Source organism: Protopterus annectens, chromosome 3.part1, assembly GCF_019279795.1.
Source record: "Protopterus annectens isolate FY-2018-M chromosome 3.part1, PAN1.0, whole genome shotgun sequence".
Classification (NCBI taxonomy): Eukaryota; Metazoa; Chordata; order Ceratodontiformes; family Protopteridae; genus Protopterus; species Protopterus annectens.
Window position 1 is genome coordinate 1884512825 of NC_056732.1, and position 21840 is coordinate 1884534664.

The 21840-nt window shown below is 39.7% G+C and overlaps 1 protein-coding gene across 1 annotated transcript in view; it reads right to left on the minus strand.

Moving 5' to 3' along the window:
- Window positions 1-21514, minus strand: part of LOC122798804 (zinc-binding protein A33-like) — a 55499-nt gene extending 33985 nt beyond the window's left edge. The window contains exons 1-2 of the mRNA XM_044067927.1: window positions 21037-21514; window positions 3985-4080 (exon numbers count right to left, since the gene is read on the minus strand). Of these exons, the coding sequence (XP_043923862.1) occupies window positions 3985-4080; window positions 21037-21471 (531 nt within the window). The 5' untranslated portion in view covers window positions 21472-21514. The remainder of the gene's footprint in view (window positions 1-3984; window positions 4081-21036) is intronic.
- Window positions 21515-21840: the final 326 nt, after the last annotated feature.

Below are 21840 nucleotides of genomic sequence, written 5' to 3' on the forward strand. Positions count from 1 at the left end.
TGTGTGTCCTATATGTGAGCCAGCTGGCCACCCATCTAACAAGATAGGGATTAACACCAAGTTGTGTTAGCTTTTCGATGATGCCTGAGTGGGGGATTTTATCAAAGACCTTGGTCTGCTTTACTGACTTTCCCTTATACAGAGCCTTGGTGACAGTCTCAAAGAAGTCAACTAGGTTCAATAGGCAAGATCTGCCCCTGACAAATCTGAATTGGGTGGGGTTGAGTTTTTGGAGATTGTCTATGTCCTTATTTATGAGATCCATAATAATACGCTCCGTGGCATTACAGATCAGACTTGTCAAGCTAATGGTGTGATAGTTTCCTGGGTCAGTAGTGGCACCACCTTTGTGCAAGGGGATGACACTGGTGGTTCTCCAGTCTGCTGGTATGAAGCCTGTAATTAGGCTGTGGTTGAATAGGTTGCTCAATGGTGAAGCTAGTTCTTGCTGGAGATGGTGCAGAATACAGCCTGGGATATTAATAGGTCTCCAGGAAGCGGTGTTCTTTGCCTTGGATAGGGCCTTTAACACTTGATCTATGGAGATGTGAGGTATGATACAAGTACTGGGGATGTTGACAGGGACTTTGGGGGGCAATAAGGGGGTGAAGTTTGCACTGAACATATCCGCTAGCAGGTTAGCTAAGTTGACAGGATTTGTGTAATTGGTACCATTAAGTACTAATTCGGAACAAACTTGGGTTTTGCCATGGAGGTTCCTAAAGTAACTGAAGAAGGGCTTGTGGTTTCCCCTTGTTTTGGAGACTAGTTTCAACTCATAATTTATTTATTTTAGTTATTTATTTTATTTTATTTTATTTTACATTTGTTTACTGGGAAGGTCCAGCTGGGCAAGTGCCCGTTTTCAGTAGAGGCCCAGGGAGAAAAGCTCCAAGTAGTACAAAGATAGTTTGAAAGACTACAGTACATTCTAATATAATCAGGTATTGGATTGAAAGTGTACAGTACATTCTAATATAATCAGGTATATACATTGACTAATACACAGAATAGCAAATTCAGACAATTTGAAGAGTAACCCATTGAATATGAGTTATATCAATAATAGCTTTTGTTGAGTTAATTGGCTTTGGAGTTTTTCACTAGTGATCTACTTTGCTTGTTGAGGCAGAGGAGGAAGATTTTCCGATTTGGGACTTGTTCCTTTACACCCTTGGAGAACAGTTTCTTCCTTTTGTTATAAAGCCTGTTGATAGAGGGTATCCACCACACAGGTTTGTGTTTCCTTGAGGAGCAGGTTTTATTTCTGCTGGATATGGCTGAGTCCATGCAGTTGTACAGGTGCTTGTGTACTGCACTGGTGTACTGTTCAGCATAGTTGTCTGCATCCTCTGGGGGGGGGGGTGATGTGAAGTTGCTGATACTCTCCCTTAGGAGAGTATAGTCAGCTTTTGAGACTTCTTTAGCTTGGTTATGGCTGGGGAGGAGTTGGGTGGGTTAGAAACTTCGAATGTGGTAGACTTATGATCTGATCTCACCAGGGAAGAACATACTATGGGAGTGGTGCAGTGGTCACCCATGTTGGTGAGAACCAAGTCCAGTATGTTATCTCCCCTTGTGGGGGATGAGGCCAGCTGGTCTAGTGTTTTAGAGTTGATGAAGTCAAAGAATCATTGGGTGAGTGCCTTAGTGCAGGAATAGTTCACCCAGTCTATGGTGGGGTAGTTGAAGTCAACAAGGATCAGGGTGTTAGGGGATACCTTGGTCTAGTCATGCAGGTCCAGGTAGGAGGAGTGGGTGTCCTGGGACATGGAAGAAGATTATGGCTATAACTAGGATGGGTGTCTTGCCAACTGTCAGTCACACTTTGAATAATTCCATTGCATCATGCTGGTAAACCTGTCTGGAGGTGTGCCTGTCTTTAATGAAGATAGAGACTCCACAACCCTTATTCTTCCAGACCTCATTTTGGGGTCTGAAAGTGTGGAATGAGGTACAGCCTGGTAAGACAGGGATGCTCTCTGCATATATGCAGATATGCATAGCATTTAATACACTGTACAAAATATGTGTGCTTTAGCAAATTATTAATAGGATACTCATTTAAGCGATCCATATTCAGCTGCAAATTAATAAAGAATTCTAAAATATCAGTAAGCAAAGAATTCAAAGAGTTTTTAAATCAACGTCTATGAGAAAAGTCACACAAACACTATACAACTAACTATTAAATTAAATAGAATAAAGTTGTTGCTCTGACCATACCAGTTGTGAAAGTCACACAAAAGTTGGAATTCTTTTACATCACTTGCAGTTGTACCTGTTTTTTACATTAAAGATCAATAAATTACAAACCAACACAGGAAGGACTGTTTCAGATAAGCTCTGGATTGTCCACTCTGTAGTTTGTGTAAATTTATAGCTGACTAGCCCCCTTGGGATGGCTAGAGCTCACCTGTCTAAAACCTATCCCTTTCTAACAACATACAGTGAAAATTAAACATAAAATGACAAAATATCAATCAAAGTAAATCTTCTTGTCTTGAAGCTTTTCCCTTTCTTCCTGCAAAAAGTGAAAAACAGTGGTAAAAGATAAATGAAATAAAATATAAATCAAAATAAATCTCTTACCTGGCAGTTGCACAGTCAAGCATAAACCAACACAGGATTGTTTCACATAAGCTCTTTTGAAGTAACACCTGGACCTCATGTGGAAAAATGGGAAGACTGGTTGTGGATAGATTTTTTTGTCATTTAAGAGAGAGAATTGATTACTATCGAGCCCATTTTTGTGTGTGTGTGTATTACCTATATTAACATAGTATAAAAATGTTCCTTTTGTCCACCTGTATAAACAGTATTAGGGTCGATGAATAATTTATTGAGCTGATTTAGATCATCAGTAAGCTCTGCAGTGGACATAGAAGGGGACCTGCAGTTACCAATGTTGTAGTCCTGCAATGGACCATGATTCCTTTCAGGAGTCATTCTTTACCTTGCACTTCTCCTTGGTGAAATAGCCTCTGATTTGTCAGAAACCTATGAAATATACTGCACATATCAGAGAAGGAATGAATGAAATAATACATTTACTCTCTAGCATATTCCCAAGATACAGAAATCAAGAAAACCAGGTGCTGCATATAAAGTAAAATTAATATAAACTGAACTGCTGACTGGTAGTTTCTCCCAGACACTACAGTGTCTTTTAAAATGAGGCATGCAACTCTGAAGTGGCTTATGCACAAAAATAAAATAGTTTGCAATAAGTGGAAGAAAATGTAGCAATAATGTTTGGTGCACAAGAAATAACCAAAACAACTATAAAACACATATGAGTGACCTTTATGCAATGCAGAAGAAAACCATTCTAGATGTGCTTTTACAGGCACTGAATGAAAAACCTGAGACATCAGCAAGAACCAGTCTTGTTCTGAAGTCTAGATTTCTACCTAGGCTTTGTTTTACTGGTTGCATTGCATTTGCACCATTAGAAATATCTGCACATCAGAAGCCAATAACCTCTATGTAGGTACTAGGCTATCTGCCCAAGGGCATTTATAGACCTAGCCAGTGTCGGCTTTCACCACCCCATTGATTAATTAACTGAGCCTCTGTCAAGCAGAGCCAATGAAGTAATCCCAGGGGTGTATTTTCTGTCTCTTTGAGACACTTTGCTAGGAACACCTAACTACAGAGCTAAAACTGCAGATACCTGAATATATTTTATAGGTTAATCGGTAGTTACTAGGTATGCAGTTCGTGAGAACATTAATTAGCCTATCCCAAATTCTCAATTGTCCCAAATCACTCGAACCAAACCCTGTGCCTTCTCTTTAACAGTTCACTGCCTTAATACTTTGCACCAACTACCAGAATGTCCTCTGTACCAGCTGCCAGACAATGGCTCTTTGTTTGTGCACTTTGTGATAGGTGACCATGTTTGCCAACATCTGCCTACACAAACTGCAGCAGTTATGATTTTCATGAGGTAAACAAACAAAAAGAAGTCCATTGCCTTACCTGGACATCAGAGATGAGCTGTTGTTGCTGGCTTTGGTATTTATTTAGGTCGTTCATTCTGAGCTTTAGAGCAGCTTCAGCAGTTTTCAGCTTTTCCTGCATATCGCAATAGTATTAAGATTAAAATATATTATATAGTGAATGTTATAGCCTAAACAGAATATCATAAAATAGCATTTGTTATGATGTGGCAACAGTAAAGTGAAACACACAAATACTGTATACTGACAAGAAGATACTTAGTAACAACAGAACATAGTCAAGGAGACGTACTGTCTGCCTGGAATTCCTATCTCTAACATTGTTCTTTGTTGTTTCAGTTTGCCAATGGCATGTTAAAGCCTCAGAGAGCATCCTGGAAGTGCAGGTCTACAATGCTAGCCACATGTTCACATCAGCTGTTCCACAGGTAGGATCCAAAGATAGAGGTGTCTCAAGCTATATCAATACCAATCTCATCTCAAGACTAGTTAAACAGGATGATATGCTTCAGCTTCTCCATGTCTAGATTTCCATATGAAAAGTCCCATATCATATTCATGCAAACTATAGGTCACCCTGTATTACCCAAGTAACCCATAACTCATACTTGGACTTACTGGAGGCCCTAAAAATTGAATCCAATATCATATTCATGGGTGACTAGCTACCCCATATAAACTGGGATACTTAGATGACCAGAAGCTTACAGTCCCATAGATTCCTGGACTTTGTAAACACAAACATGTTGGACCAGATAATTCATACACCCAGTAGGGGTGCAAACATACTCAACCTTGCACTTACAAATGTGAGAGAATGTTGTACCCCCCCCCCCCCAGTGTACTGTCCTCCCTGGTACGGTCAGACCACAAAGCTGTCTTACTTTATAATACAAATCAGTTCAGTGACAACTAACCCTGCGACATTTAGGAACTATTCTAAGGCAAACGTCCTACTACTAAGTGATAATCTGTCAAATTTACAAGCCCCCCCCCCAATTCTTGGAACTCGGCTGCCTTTGCAGAATTGTTCAAAGAAACCCTACACAATCACATCAGTAAATGCATAGAGACAGCTGTGTCTACCAGAAATAAGTTCAGAACTACCTCAAAAAACAAGCCACTTTGATGGAATCCAAACATAAACAGGATGTAGAACAAAAGAAAAAAGTCATAGCTGAGATTAAGAAGTGCTACACCCAACATGATGAAAACACATTCATCAATCTAAGCAAACATTTAAAAGGGTAAATTAAGTTTTCTAAAGCCAGATTTGAGGTAAAAATAGCCTCTTAGTCAAAGGTCAATCACAAGGCTTTCTTTAGTTATATTCTAAATCTCAAAGGCAGTACAGAGCAGTCAACAGAACTAATTGTAAATGCAGCCACCTACACAGAGCCAGAAGATATAACAAATCTGCTGTTTAACGAATTCAGCTCCAGTTTTACCATCTCTCCCTTAGCTTCTCCCCTGGAGACGTCATAAAATAACCTCCCTCCCAAGTATTACTACAGAACAGGTCCTAGATACAGTCTGTAACACCAGAAATAATACACTGATGGGCTCTGATAACATCTCAGGATGCCTTCTAAATTGCCTGAAACATGACCTAACAGGACCACTGGAGTCACTGTCTAATTTTAACCTCCAGATAGTCTTTCTGTCACACATATTAAGAAATACAATGGCCAGCCCTCTGCACAAGAGCAGACCATCAAAGGACCACAGACACTACAGACCTATAAGTCCCAGTAGTCTCATATGCAAAACAATATGGAAATTAATATTTAGGACACAGAAAGTATTCAAACTCTGGATCCAACCCCATTTGGTTTTGTTGAGGCAAATATTCTTTAACAAGGTCACCAAGGCAATGGCTGAAGGCAAAATGGTCCATATTGCCTGTCTTATTCTGGCTAAAGCATTGGATATACTGCCTTTGTTGAGCACTCATGGATATAGGCATAAACTCACACATTATATACTGGATAGCCAGCTGGCTCTCAGACAGGACCCAGGAAATAAGGATATGGAAGACCACCTCCACAAAGAGATCAGTCACTAGTGGAGTCCCTCAAGGCTGTGTTCTGGGTCTGCTCCTTTTTGGCATCTATTTCTCGGAAGTCAAGTCTAATGTCAAAGGTCTCTGGCTGACCGAGTTTGAAGATGATTTGAAAATAGGAGCAGTTAGAGAATCTCCCCAGGACACCAACACCCTACAGGAAGGACTAACACAAAGAAGTGACTTGAAGTCACAATGTAAAACTCAATCCCAAGAATGGCATAATGCTACCTCTTGGGAAGTCAGCCACTCTAGGTAATTACCTCATTGATAACATACATCTAAGAGTAGAAGCAGTAATCAGGGATTTGGGTATGAATGTAGATAGTGAACTGGTTTTTGACCAGCATATGCCTAAAGTGGTAATAAAATCATTCTATGCTGTTCTACTTATAAATAAGGGCATGGCATCATCTCCAAGGAAGCCATTGTTCCACTGTATTCAGAACTCATCAAACCCATCATTGACCACAATGACCCCCCCCTGTATGTACCGAACCAGGGACATGCAACAAGTGGAACATCCACAGTGGTTCCTCACAAAAAGAATACAGGCTGTAAACAACACGCCTTATGCAGATCGCACCAAAGCCCTATACCTATACTCTTGTCTTGTCTCCTACAGGCTGTTAAGAGGAGATCTATGCCTGGCTTAGAAAGCATTATTTAATCCCACTCTGATGGACTTTCTACATATCCACAAAATGAATATTTATTTATTTATTTATATTTTACATTTGTTAACCCGAGGTGTCTGACTGAGCCAAAAAGGTCCTTTTTCAGCAGAGGCCCGGGGAGAAAAGCTCCACACAGAAAAATTACAAATACATTTAGATATTTAGACATGATCAGTATACAAATTACAATAAAAATGTTTTTACAGTGGTATGCAGCACATCAGCAGTTACAGTGGAGAGAACAAACAAGAAATACTAATTTAAAAATAAAGGTAATTAATAGATTTGTAGTGTACAGCTGAAATTTGGAACATAGGTAGAATACATACATAGTACACAAGTACAGTACATACATTGTAGATTAGCCAGTGTTTGTTAGTAAGAGTGAAAACTATTATCAAGTGCTCTAGATTTAGTATGTATACCTTATCCACTTTCACTATCCTGGGGAGCAGTCATGGCACTGCCAACTTTGCTTGAGATGTTGCCTGATGAGGTCTTTAAAGGAGGCTTTGGACAATGTGTTTTGTATGCTAGTGAGGACAGAGTTTCATTTTTTAGCCACTGAACTACTATATAGTGTGTCTCCAAAGCTATTGTGGCCGTTGGTGACTTCTAGTAATAGTTTGCTTGATGATCTAAGAGGCCTTTTGGCTGAGTGATGTACTAGTTTTTTGAGGGCAGAAAACTTATTGGGGAGGTAATAGATTGAATGACAGAGGCAGAGCTGATTGTAGGTTAGGAGGGTGGGCACTTCAACCCAGTGGAGCTGTCTCAAAGCATTACAGTGATGAGTTCTATATGAGCAATTTGCAGCAAAGTGGGCAATTCTGTTATAGCAGGCTTCCATTTTGTTTAATTCAGTTTTGTTGAGGTTAGTCAGAATGGGAGATGCATAGAGTAGGGTGGATAGAAGTTGGGAGTGAGCAATGGCTGATCTTGTGCTGTTGGTAAGAAATGCTTTCATATGGTAGAGTGATCCCAGTTTGGCATGCACGTTTTTAATAGTTAAGTTGAGATGACTATCAAATTTTAGGTGAGAGTCTATGGTTATTCCCAATAGCTTAGCCTGTGCCACTGGTGTGATTGGAGTAGCATTTGTGGAGTAGATAGTGAATTGACTGTTATCAGTGTTTTTGTTAGAACTGGTTATAATCATAAGCTGAGTTTTCTTTTGATTGAGGATAGGTTGGGCATTGGTTTTCAATGTCAGAGAATGCTAGTTGAGTTGTTTGCAGGAGGGTGGGAATGTTTTGTGCAGCAGAGATTAAGGTAGTATCATCTGCATACTGAATTATAGATGCATGCTGTGTGGAGGTATGGAGGTCATTTGTGAAGATTGTGAATAGTAGTGGTCCTAAGATAGAACCCTGTGGAACTGCTGTAGTTATGGGCTGCTGAGAAGAGAGAGAATTTTCCCATTTCATAGCCATACCTGTGAGTTAAGTAGCTTTGGAACCAGTAAGTGTGGAATTTGATAGGTGGTATTGGTTTTGTTTGTTTAGCAGGATTTGGTGCAAGAATGTGTCAAATGCTTTGGACATTTCCAAAAAAAAAGAGTTGACACCTGCAGGCCTTCATTTTTGAGACGGTTTACTGTGCCTGTGAAGCAGAGGAGGGCTGTAGTGGTACTATGGGCAGGTCTGAAACCATGTTGAGTAGGTGACAGGATGCTGCTGTCTAGGAGATATTTTAACACCTGGGTATGGATGAATTTTTCTAGGATTTTGGCCAGGGGGGAGAGTATAGCAATGGGTCTGCAGTTATTAAGTTCAGTGGAGGTCCCACCTTTATGTATGGGTGTAACATAGGATATTTTCCAGTGTTTAGGCACATAGTTTTCAACAATTGATCTGTTTATGGGAGTGTAGATTGGGATAGCAATTGCATCTGCTGTGAGTTCCAAGAAATAGCTGGGGAGTAAGTCAGCTGCTGTTGATGAGGTTTTTAGTTTGGGGAGCATGCTTTTGATTGAAGTGGTGGAAACTGTTTTGAGGATAAACTTGTATTAGTGTTATTTGTGTTGGGGGGATAGTGAGGTTGAAACTGTCCTGTGATATTAAGGATAGAATTGAGTTCACAAAGTGGGAGTTGAATTGTGTTTTGATGGGAACTTTAGTGTCAGGGGTGCTTGGTTTGGGGGTAGTCTTTTGGGTGAGTTTTAGTAGCTGGTTTACATTTTTCTAAAATTTTTGCGGGTTGTGTTGGTATTTACTTTGTAATGTTGTGTAGTAGGATTTGTGTGTCCAGCCTAATGCATTTTTTGCACAGTTACGCAGTTCTTCATACTTAGGTTATGTGTTTCTTGGCTTTTTTGATAGTAAAGCCAGTCAGTGTTTCCGGACTGTCTCTGGACTTGAAGATTTGTTTGGTTTCTTTACTGAACCAGGGGTTTGTAGAGGTTCTAATCTTGATTTTGCGCAATGGAGTGACAGTGTCTAGGTGTTGTAGAAATGTTTTGGTGAAATATGCTACAGGCTGGTCAAGTGGGAGGGTTTTAAGGGGGGGGGGGAGTTCAGTCACAGTTACAGAGTAAAGTAATGAGGACCTCAGGAGAGAAATGTTTTGTGTTTCTAGTGGATTTGTAGTTAGTGGTTTTGCATATACTTGTACTACATATAAGGTATATTATGTTGTGGTCACTTAAGGTGTCTGGTACAATGTGGGGTTGTTAGTTAGGACCCAGTTAAGGATGGATTCCCTTTTAGATTTTTTATCACATCTAGTTGGAATTTGGACTAGCTGCTGGTAGCCATTGAGATTTATTAGATTACTTGGTGGTTCTGATATACAGGTGATCCAATCTAGGTTGAAATCCCACAGAATAAGGGTTTCTTGTGAGTATGTGAAAGAACACCAGGATAAGAAGTCTTCAAGGCTAGCAGGTGTATTACCAGGTGGAATATAGTTCACAATTGTGGTGATAACCTTTTTAGGGTGAAGCTGAAGTTGTGAGATAAGTATATCCCAATTATTGGGGGAGGGGTAGGAGTTTGGTATTTGACGTAAAGTTAAGTTGGACTTGTACAGTAAGGCAGTTCTACCCCCTTTATGAAGTGGACTGTCTTGTCTAACAATATTGTAGCAGGTAGGGAGAATTCTGAGTTAGCTATGTTTTTATTTAGCCATGTTTCTGTAAAAGCAACTATGTCTGGGGAGCAGTGTGCTATTGTGGCCTGGAGTTCAGGTGTTTTATTTTTGATTTTTGAATAGCATCCAGAATTACTCAATCTAGGGATTTAAACTTTACTTGTGACATAAATAGGACATGTTGGAGGGACAGGAATCCACCTTCTCTGGATCACACTTCTCATCTATGTGAAACAGATCTCAGCTCTAACCATATTCAAGAGAAACTTGGACCAGTGGATGGGAAATCAGAAATAAACCCAGGTCTAGCACCTATGTCTGTAATGGACAGAGGTAGCCTGTAAATCTTGTGCTAGCTTGCATATAGCCCTTAAAATAGCCTGTAAGGCACATAACCTTGCAGAATGCAATTGGGATTCTTGGCCAGGCTTATAAAGGCCCCACTGGTCATTAGCCTAGTATACACCAATGAACCTATAATCTGTCAGTTTCTTCTACCTCCTCACCTGGCTGCGTACGTAAATCTCGCTTGCATTATTTCCATCTCTTCCTGACATACTTGTCAAGACTCCTTTTTTGGCAATGTTATGCTTATTCATTCTTATCCGTTTTATCCCAGTTGAAAGCACACATCATGTCTCAAACTGCCATTTCTTATGAGTCTGAAAAGCTGTGAGAGCTTTGTCTTTATTTATCTGACACTCATAGTCTCTCTGTATTCTTACTGTAGCTGCTTCCTGCCTATCCAGCAATCTCTTTACCTTCCAGTCTCCCAGTTAACCTGGTAATAGTTTGCTTTTTGTATATAATCTATTTCAAAAAGTTCCTTATTCTAATTTTAATTTCCCTTCCTCCACTCCAGTCTGAAAGCAACAATAATTGGATCTTTATTTCTCAAGGTTTCGTTCACCCTGACTTCTCACACTTTCTATAACTTGATAGGGCCTAGCCTATTACACCATTCTTCAGCTAAGTTCTGACCATACTGGTCTGTGGTTCCTTCTGACATTGTCTCCACCACTGTCACTTTGTACATATAGATACTAGTACACTGCAGACTATATCAGCCATACTAATGTCCATATAACCACTAAATGCAGCCTACATCAGCCATATTAATGTCCTTATAACCACTACATGCAGCCTGCATCAGCCATACTAATGTCCTTATAACCACTACATGCAGCCTAAATCATCCATATTAATGTCCTTATAACCACTGAGTGCAGCCTGCATCAGCCATATTAATGTCCTTATAACCACTACATGCAGCCTACATCAGCCATATTAATGTCCTTATAACCACTGAGGGCAGCCTACATCAGCCATATTAATGTTCCTTATAACCACTATGTGCAGCCTGCATTAGCCATAGTAATATTCCTCATAACCATTATATGCAGCCTACATCAGCCATATTAATGTCTTTATAACTACTACATGCAGCTGACATCAGCCATATTAATGTCCTTATAACCACTACATGCAGCCTGCATCAGCCATATTAATGTTCCTTATAACCACTACATGCAGCCTGCATCAGCCATATTAATGTTCCATATAACCACTACGTGCAGCTGACATCAGCCATATTAATGTTCCTTATAACCACTGAGGGCAGCCTACATCAGCCATAATAATGTTCTGTATAACCACTACGTGCAGCCTGCATCAGCCATATTAATGTTCCTTATAACCACTGCTAGCAGCCTACATCAGCCATATTAATGTCCTTATAACCACTACATGCAGCCTACATCAGCCATATTAATGTTCCTTATAACCATTACATGCAGCCTACATCAGCCATATTAATGTTCCTTATAACCATTACATGCAGCCTGCATCAGCCATATTAATGTTCCTTATAACCACTGAGGGCAGCCTACATCAGCCATAATAATGTTCTGTATAACCACTACGTGCAGCCTGCATCAGCCATATTAATGTCCTTATAACCACTACATGCAGCCTGCATCAGCCATATTAATGTTCTTATAAAGGAGTACCAGCCTACATACACACATATTAATGTCCTTATAACCATTACATGCAGCCTGCATCAGCCATATTAATGTTCCTTATAACCACTGAGGGCATCCTACATCAGCCATATTAATGTTCCTTATAACCACTACATGCAGCCTACATCAGACATATTAATGTTCCTTATAACCACTACGTGCAGCCTACATCAGCCATATTAATGTTATATTTATTTATTTTACATTTGTTTACCGGGCTAGTCTAACTGGATATATTTCCATTGTCAGTAGAGGCCCGGGGAGAAAAGCTCCAAAATAGTATTTATCACAAAGTAATAGACAGATTTAAAAAAATACCAATATATAGTATTAAAGAGCAGAGATTGAATTAAATAAAAAAAAAAACTAAATAACTGAATAAAAAAAATAAGTTACATACTGGATAAAACAAGTCTTTTTACAGTATCACACGAGGCAGTTTATAATACAGAAAGGAAATTATTTGTACAGAGGGATAATATAATTTTAGTAGTTACAGTTACTGCTTTGGGGAGATAAGCAATGTAGTTTTAGTTTTAGAACAACATAGTGAAAAAAAAGTGGAGAAAGAAGATGTGGCATCAGAAGTTAGTCAGGTATTCTACAGGGCCATAACAGTGTGTTTTGAGGTGTCTTTTAAGCTTTTGTTTAAATAGTGTAAGAGATGGAATTAGGGTTAGTTCACTGGGTAATGACTTCCAGTTTTTTCCAGCAGTGTTGCAGAATAGGGAATCACCTGCCAAGTTGTTGGTCTTGTTTATGTTAGCTAGAAGTTTACTGGAGGAGTGTAGGGAATTAAGGTTTTTGTAGGGGGTGATGAGATTAGTGAGTATGGGAGTGTTGTTAGGTTGGTAAAATATCTTGTGAGCAATAATCAGTTGAGAAAATATCAGATTGTTTTGTAGTTGCAGCCAGCCTAGATGCTGCATATTGTGACAGTGCTGAGTTCTAAAGGGATTACCAGTTGCAAATCTGGCGATGCTATTGTAGGAGTTAGCTAGTTTGAGAAGGTTATTTTTTTTAGGTTAGAGTATATGGGTAAGGCATAGAGAAGAGTTGAGATTAAATGAGAGTGGACAATTGTAGTTCTAGCAGTAGGAGTTAAGAAGGGTTTAATTTTATATAATGAGCCCATTTTTCTGTTTACTGTTTTAATAATGTTGTTTATATGGTTATCAAAATTAAGGTTATTATCAATTGTGATTCCTAACAGTTTCGTAGTAGAGTCAGGAGATATAAGGGTGCCATTATTGGATTTGACAGAGAAATCTAAAGGGGTGGACTTACTGGTAGGAGTAAAGAGTAGGAGCTTAGTTTTTTTGGCATTAAAAGGAGGCAATGTTTCAAGAACCATGCCTCAACTGTGTTGAATACCTTCTGAGTTAGAGATTGTAGTTCTGATGGGGAGTTATTTGAACATATGATTGTAGAATCATCTGCATATTGTATGCAGGTGGCTTGAGGAATTACTAAATAAAAGCCATTGATAAAACGTGAGAAGAGAAGAGGTCCTAGAATGGAGCCCTGGGAGACTCCAAGATTGACTGGCAGGTGGGATGATAGAGTATTCTCCCAGAGAATTGCCTGTTGCCTATTGCTTAGGTAGGACTTGAACCACTGAACTGCCAGAGTATCAAGAGAAAGGGATTCTAGAGTATTTATAAGAAGGGGGTGATTTACCATATCAAAAGCTTTTGAGAGATCAATAAAGAGTTCAGATGAGAGGATGTTATTATTACGGTTTTTATTGATGGACTCAGTGAATAATAAGAGAGCAGTAGTGGTACTGTGAAATGGCCTAAAACCATGTTGGCAGTTAGCTAGTATGTTACTTTGAGTTAAATGGTATAGTAGCTGTTGGTGAATACATTTTTCCATAACTTTTGCTAAGGGTGATAAAAGAGCTATTGGTCTATAGTTAGAGTAGTCTTTTGAGTTACCGCCTTTGTGTAGGGGGATAATGTGGGAGATTTTCCAAATGTCTGGGATGGTTCCCTCATTAATGGTTCTGTTTATAAGGATGGATATAGGATAGGCTACTGCTTTGGCTGCTTTTTGCAGGTATTCAGATGGTAACTGGTCAGCAGAGGGAGTACAAGGCTTAAGTATTTGGATGATGTTATAGATTAGAGTGGTAGAGATGGGTTGTAAGTGGAATATTGGGAAGGTACCAGATGAAGAGGTAGGGAGGCTTGAGTTGTCAGGGGCTAGTTGACTGGCTAGAGATTGTATGGTCTCTGTAAAGAAGGTATTGAAGGCATTGGCAGTTTGATGGGGGTTATTGTGTTCAGCACCTAGAGGGGTTCCTTATAACCACTACATGCAGCCTGCATCAGCCATATTAATGTCTTTATAACCACTACAAGCAGCCTGCATCAGACATATTAATGTTCTTATAACTACTACGTGTAGCCTACATCAGCCAAATTAATGTTCCTTATAACCACTGAGGCCATCCTACATCAGCCATATTAATGTTCCTTATAACCATTACATGCAGCCTACATCAGCCATATTAATGTCCTTATAACCACTACGTGCAGCCTACATCGGACATATTAATGTCCTTATAACCACTACGTGCAGCCTACATTAGCCATATTAATGTCATTATAACCACTACAAGCAGCCTGCATCAGACATATTAATGTCCTTATAACCAATGAGTGGAGCCTACCTCAGCCATATTAATGTTCCTTATAACCACTACATGCAGCCTGCATCAGACATATTAATGTTCTTATAAGCACTACGTCTAACCTACATCTGCCATATTAATGTTCCTTATAACCACTGAGGGCATCCTACATCAGCCATATTAATGTCCTTATAACCACTACATGCAGCCTGCATCAGCCATATTAATGTCCTTATAACCACTACATGCAGCCTGCATCAGACATATTAATGTCCTTATAACCACTACATGCAGCCTACATATGTCATATTAATGTCCTTATAACCACTGATGGCAGCCTGCATCAGCCATATTAATGTCCTTATAACCACTGAGTGCAGCCTACATCAGCCATATTAATGTTCCTTATAACCATTACATGCAGCCTACATCAGCCATATTAATGTTCCTTATAACCACTACGTGCAGCCTACATCAGCCATATTAATGTCCTTATAACCACTACGTGCAGCCTACATCAGACATATTAATGTTCCTTATAACCACTAAGGGCATCCTACATCAGCCATATTAATGTTCCTTATAACCACTACATGCAGCCTACATCAGCCATATTAATGTTCCTTATAACCACTACATGCAGCCTACATCAGCCATATTAATGTTCCTTATAACCACTACATGCAGCCTGCATCAGCCATATTAATGTCCTTATAACCACTACATGCAGCCTGCATCAGACATATTAATGTTCTTATAACCACTACGTGCAGCCTACATCAGCCATATTAATGTTCCTTATAACCACTGAGGGCATCCTACATCAGCCATATTAATGTCCTTATAACCACTACATGCAGCCTGCATCAGACATATTAATGTCCTTATAACCACTACATGCAGCCTACATCAGCCATATTAATGTCCTTATAACCACTGAAAGCAGCCTGTATCAGCCATATTAATGTCCTTATAACCACAGAGTGCAGCAAGCATCAGCCATATTAATGTCCTTATAACCACTACATGCAGCCTGCATCAGCCATATTAATGTCCTTATAACCACAGAGGGCAGCAAGCATCAGCCATATTAATGTCCTTATAACCACTACATGCAGCCTGCATCAGACATATTAATGTCCTTATAACCACTACATGCAGCCTACATCAGCCATATTAATGTCCTTATAACCACTACATGCAGCCTGCATCAGCCATATTAATGTCCTTATAACCACTACATGCAGCCTACATCAGCCATATTAATGTTCCGTATAACCACTACATGCAGCTGACATTAGCCATATTAATGTTCCTTATAACCACTGAGGGCAGCCTACATCAGCCATAATAATGTTCCGTATAACCACTATGTGCAGCCTGCATCAGCCATATTAATGTCCTTATAACCACTACATGCAGCCTGCATCAGCCATATTAATGTTCTTATAACCACTACATGCAGCCTGCATCAGCCATATTAATGTTCCTTATAACCACTACATGCAGCCTGCATCAGCCATATTAATGTTCCTTATAACCACTGCTAGCAGACTATATCAGCCATATTAATGTCCTTATAACCACTACATGCAGCCTGCATCAGCCATATTAATGTCCTTATAACCACAGAGTGCAGCAAGCATCAGCCATATTAATGTTCCTTATAACCACTACATGCAGCCTGCATCAGCCATATTAATGTCCTTATAACCACTACATGCAGCCTGCATCAGCCATATTAATGTTCCTTATAACCACTACATGCAGTCTGCATCAGTCATATTAATGTTCCTTATAACCACTGCTAGCAGACTATATCAGCCATATTAATGTCCTTATAACCACAGAGTGCAGCAAGCATCAGCCATATTAATGTTCCTTATAACCACTACGTGCAGCCTGCATCAGCCATATTAATGTTCCTTATAACCATTACATGCAGCCTACATCAGCCATATTAATGTCCTTATAACCACTACGTGCAGCCTACATCAGACATATTAATGTTCTGTATAACCACTAAGTGCAGCCTGCATCAGCCATATTAATGTCCTTATAACCACTACATGCAGCCTGCATCAGACATATTAATGTCCTTATAACCACTACATGCAGCCTACATCAGCCATATTAATGTCCTTATAACCACTACATGCAGCCTGCATCAGCCATATTAATGTCCTTATAACCACAGAGTGCAGCAAGCATCAGCCATATTAATGTCCTTATAACCATTACGTGCAGCCTGCATCAGCCATATTAATGTCCTTATAACCACTGAGTGCAGCAAGCATCAGCCATATTAATGTCCTTATAACCACTACATGCAGCCTGCATCAGCCATATTAATGTCCTTATAACCACTACACACAGACTGCATCAGCCATATTAATGTCCTTATAACCACTACATGCAGCCTGCATCAGACATATTAATTTCCTTATAACCACTACATGCAGCCTACATCAGCCATATTAATGTCCCTATAACCACTACATATAACCTGCATCAGCCATATTAATGTCCTTATAACCACTATGTGCAGCCTGCATCAGCCATATTAATGTTCCTTATAACCATTACATGCAGCCTACATCAGCCATATTAATGTCCTTATAACCACTACGTGCAGCCTACATCAGACATATTAATGTTCCATATAACCACTGAGGGCATCCTACATCAGCCATATTAATGTTCCTTATAACCACTACATGCAGCCTACATCAGACATATTAATGTTCCTTATAACCACTACATGCAGCCTACATCAGCCATATTAATGTTCCTTATAACCACTACATGCAGCCTGCATCAGCCATATTAATGTCCTTATAACCACTACATGCAGCCTGCATCAGCCATATTAATGTCCTTATAACCACCAAGTGCAGCAATCATCAGCCATATTAATGTCCTTATAACCACTACATGCAGCCTGCATCAGCCATATTAATGTCCTTATAACCACTGAGTGCAGCCTACATCAGCCATATTAATGTTCCTTATAACCACTACATGCAGCCTGCATCAGCCATATTAATTTCCTTATAACCACTGAGTGCAGCCTACATCAGCCATATTAATGTTCCTTATAACCACTACATGCAGCCTGCATCAGACATATTAATGTTCTTATAACCACTACATGCAGCCTACATCAGCCATATTAATGTTCCTTATAACCACTGAGGGCATCCTACATCAGCCATATTAATGTCCTTATAACCACTACATGCAGCCTGCATCAGCCATATTAATGTCCTTATAACCACTACATGCAGCCTGCATCAGCCATATTAATGTTCCTTATAACCACTACATGCAGCCTACATCAGCCATATTAATGTCCTTATAACCACTACATGCAGCCTACATCAGCCATATTAATGTCCTTATAACCACTACATGCAGCCTGCATCAGACATATTAATGTCCTTATAACCACTACATGCAGCCTGCATCAGCCATATTAATGTCCTTATAACCACTGAGTGCAGCAATCATCAGCCATATTAATGTCCTTATAACCACTACATGCAGCCTACATCAGCCATATTAATGTCTTTATAACCACTGAGTGGAGCCTACATCAGCCATATTAATGTTCCTTATAACCACTACATGCAGCCTACATCAGCCATATTAATGTCCTTATAACCACTGAGGGCAGCCTACATCAGCCATATTAATGTTCCTTATAACCACTACATGCAGCCTGCATCAGACATATTAATGTTCTTATAACCACTACGTGTAGCCTACATCAGCCATATTAATGTTCCTTATAACCACTGAGGGCATCCTACATCAGCCATATTAATGTCCTTATAACCACTACATGCAGCCTGCATCAGCCATATTAATGTCCTTATAACCACTACATGCAGCCTACATATGTCATATTAATGTCCTTATAACCACTACATGCAGCCTGCATCAGATATATTAATGTCCTTATAACCATTACATGCAGCCTGCATCAGCCATATTAATGTCCTTATAACCACTGAGTGCAGCCTACATCAGCCATATTAATGTCCTTATAACCACTACATGCAGCCTACATCAGCCATATTAATGTCCTTATAACCACTGAGGGAAGCCTGCATCAGCCATTTTAATGTACTTATAACCACTGAGGGCATCCTACATCAGCCATATTTATGTCCTTACAACCACTACATGCAGCCTACATCAGACATATTAATGTTCCTTATAACCACTACATGCAGCCTACATCAGCCATATTAATGTCCTTATAACCACTACATGCAGCCTGCATCAGCCATATTAATGTTCTTATAACCACTACGTGTAGCCTACATCAGCCATATTAATGTCCTTATAACCACTATGCAGCCTACATCAGACATATTAATGTTCCATATAACCACTACGTGCAGCCTACATCAGCCATATTAATGTCCTTATAACCACTACATGCAGCCTACATCAGCCATATTAATGTTCCTTATAACCACTACGTGCAGCCTGCATCAGCCATATTAATGTTCCATATAACCACTACATGCAGCTGACATTAGCCATATTAATGTTCCTTATAACCACTGAGGGCAGCCTACATCAGCCATAATAATGTTGTTCTAACCACTACATGCAGCCTACATCAGCCATATTAATATCCTTATAACCACTACATGCAGCCTACATCAGCCATATTAATGTCTTTATAACCACTATGTGCAGCCTGCATCAGCCATATTAATGTTCCTTATAACCACTACATGCAGCCTACATCAGCCATATTAATGTTCCTTATAACCACTATGTGCAGCCTACATCAGCCATATTAATGTTCCTTATAACCATTACATGCAGCCTACATCAGCCATATTAATGTCCTTATAACCACTACATGCAGTCTGCATCAGCCATATTAATGTCCTTATAAGCACTACGTGCAGCCTACATCAGACATATTAATGTCCTTATAAGCACTACGTGCAGCCAGCATCAGCCATATTAATGTCCTTATAACCACTACAAGCAGCCTGCATCAGCCATATTAATGTTCTTATAACCACTACATGCAGCTGCGGTGGTGGTGCTGTGGTAGCGTTGTCACCTCATAACAAGATGTTGTCCCATTCGATTCTCAGCTAGTGCGTCTTCTGTGTGGAGGCATACGTGAATGAGGCATGCCTTCGTTGAAGGTTGTGCATCAGGGCTGGAAACCCAGTATGTAAAAATCCACTACCAATCATTAGCAGACCGGAGTTCCGCTGTGGCGACCCTTAACCGGGAAAAGCCGAAAGACACAAACAAATAACCACTACATGCAGCCTGCATCAGCTATATTAATGTTCCTTATAACCACTACATGCAGCCTACATCAGACATATTAATGTTCCTTGTAACCACTGAGTGCAGCCTACATCAGCCATATATATGTTCCTTATAAACTCTGCTGCCTTCCACCTGCCTTTTTGCTGAGTCCAGCATCCCAACCTCTCTGCCACCTCAGGGCTAACATATCATTCAGCCTTGAGGATGACAGCTGCACAGCACTCTCATTTGCAGTTGTGTTTAAAACAAAATGGGTGTGCTCTGGCCCTGTGGTTCTGGGGGTCCTAATATGCCTGCTGTTATCCACATCTGTGTTTACAACAAAATCAGAGTGCTTGGATCCTGTGCTTCTTGGGGGATTCTAATGTAGTTAATGATGGCTGATATCTGCAACTGATTTTACAAAAATAAGAGTGCACACAAGCCCTCTGGTTCTGGGCAGCCAACATACTGCATCTGATGATGGCTGAAATGTCAAAGTACAATGTCTTCCTCTTGCAGCATGGTGGTATTCTCTTAACTGCTACCAAAACCATAATCAGTAGATGGATGTCAGAGGCTATTCTCATTCAGTACAGAGGTGAATGTTTGCATATATGGCTTTGGGGGCAAAAATATTTGGTTCATGGTAACGTCTGTGCATGAGGTCTCATAGCTGTATAAAGTTAACCCTGACCTCACCTGAAGGAGGAGTATTTACAGTTAGCACTCCACCCTGTCAAGTCTAAAATATATCTGTACACTTTCATAATTTCCAAAGTTTTAATAGTTACTTTGTAGGAAGAAGTAATGTGAAGCAAAAGCTAATGTAACTGTAAACATTTAGTTTCTAACAGTGTTACTGGGGGTGGTGATTTCACTGAAATGGGAGTTTCTGTCACATTAACTAAATCATCTCTGATTTCTGACAAATTTTGATGGTAATATATCATAAAATATGGCATAATACATTAAGTGACAATGGTTTGAGATGTTTTTGTCTTTCACAGATAACTCTTTCCACAAATAGGTTAGTACTAAGCTAACTACCCTTGCGAGCCATTTTAAGCCTAGCCAATTATCCCTTGTGAGACTCAAACCCCCCACCTTGGGTTTGTAAGGCAAACACCTTAACCATTAGGCCACCCTCCCAACATCAATATCTGATACCTCTATGCATAATATTACATACTAGTTGAGGAACAGATTGTGGGCATATTAAAAATTGCCTGATTCAGCTAATATGCATATGAAACTGCTGACTGGACTTACCTGTACTCTAACTCACCTGAAACATGCTGACTGCTTCCTGCAGGGGTTGGAATTTGTGCCCTGCATGCTTAGATGACATAGTACAAACTACACATATGGGGCGCCCATCTTCTTGACAAAACACTTTCAGTAGCTCTTTATGCTCCAAGCATTCGTGTGATTGAAGTACACATCCTGTTTTCTGCTCTTGGTGTGGTTTTCCTGCTTTCTCACATTGCTGGGCCCTTTCAGGTGTTTCAACAAGATTTCTCAACAGCCTGTTAATGGTGTACTTCTTGGTAGGGAATTCCTCTCTGCACTCGGGACACAAGATAATTTCCTGAGAGTCCCAGGTTTTATCTATACAGGATTTGCAGAAGTTATGTCCACATTCCAGCATTACAGGTTCTTTAAAGAAGTCCAAACAAACAGGACACAAAAAATGATCCTCAGTCATTTTTGCAGTCGCCATTCTTTCTGCTCCGTGCTTGTTGTTTTCAATTTCATTTCCCAGAAAACAGAACTTAGAAGCACAGCACCTCCCAGTGACAGGTCATGTGATACACGTACAATCAGCACAATTTCTTTAATATGCCTCTGCACAGTAATGAAAAAAAAAGCTTCATTGTGCTCATTTTTTAAATTATTTTGAGTGAAAGATTGTTACTAATATAGTCTTATAAAAACATTGACATGTCTGCATTTATTTTATGTGTTTTGCACTCACAGTAAAGTTTTTTTTAAAGTTTTATGAGTGACCTTTCTAACATTTAGATATTGTAAGGATGCTCAGAGGTTACATGGACATGAAATGCGTAATGAAAGCTTCCATAACTCTTAT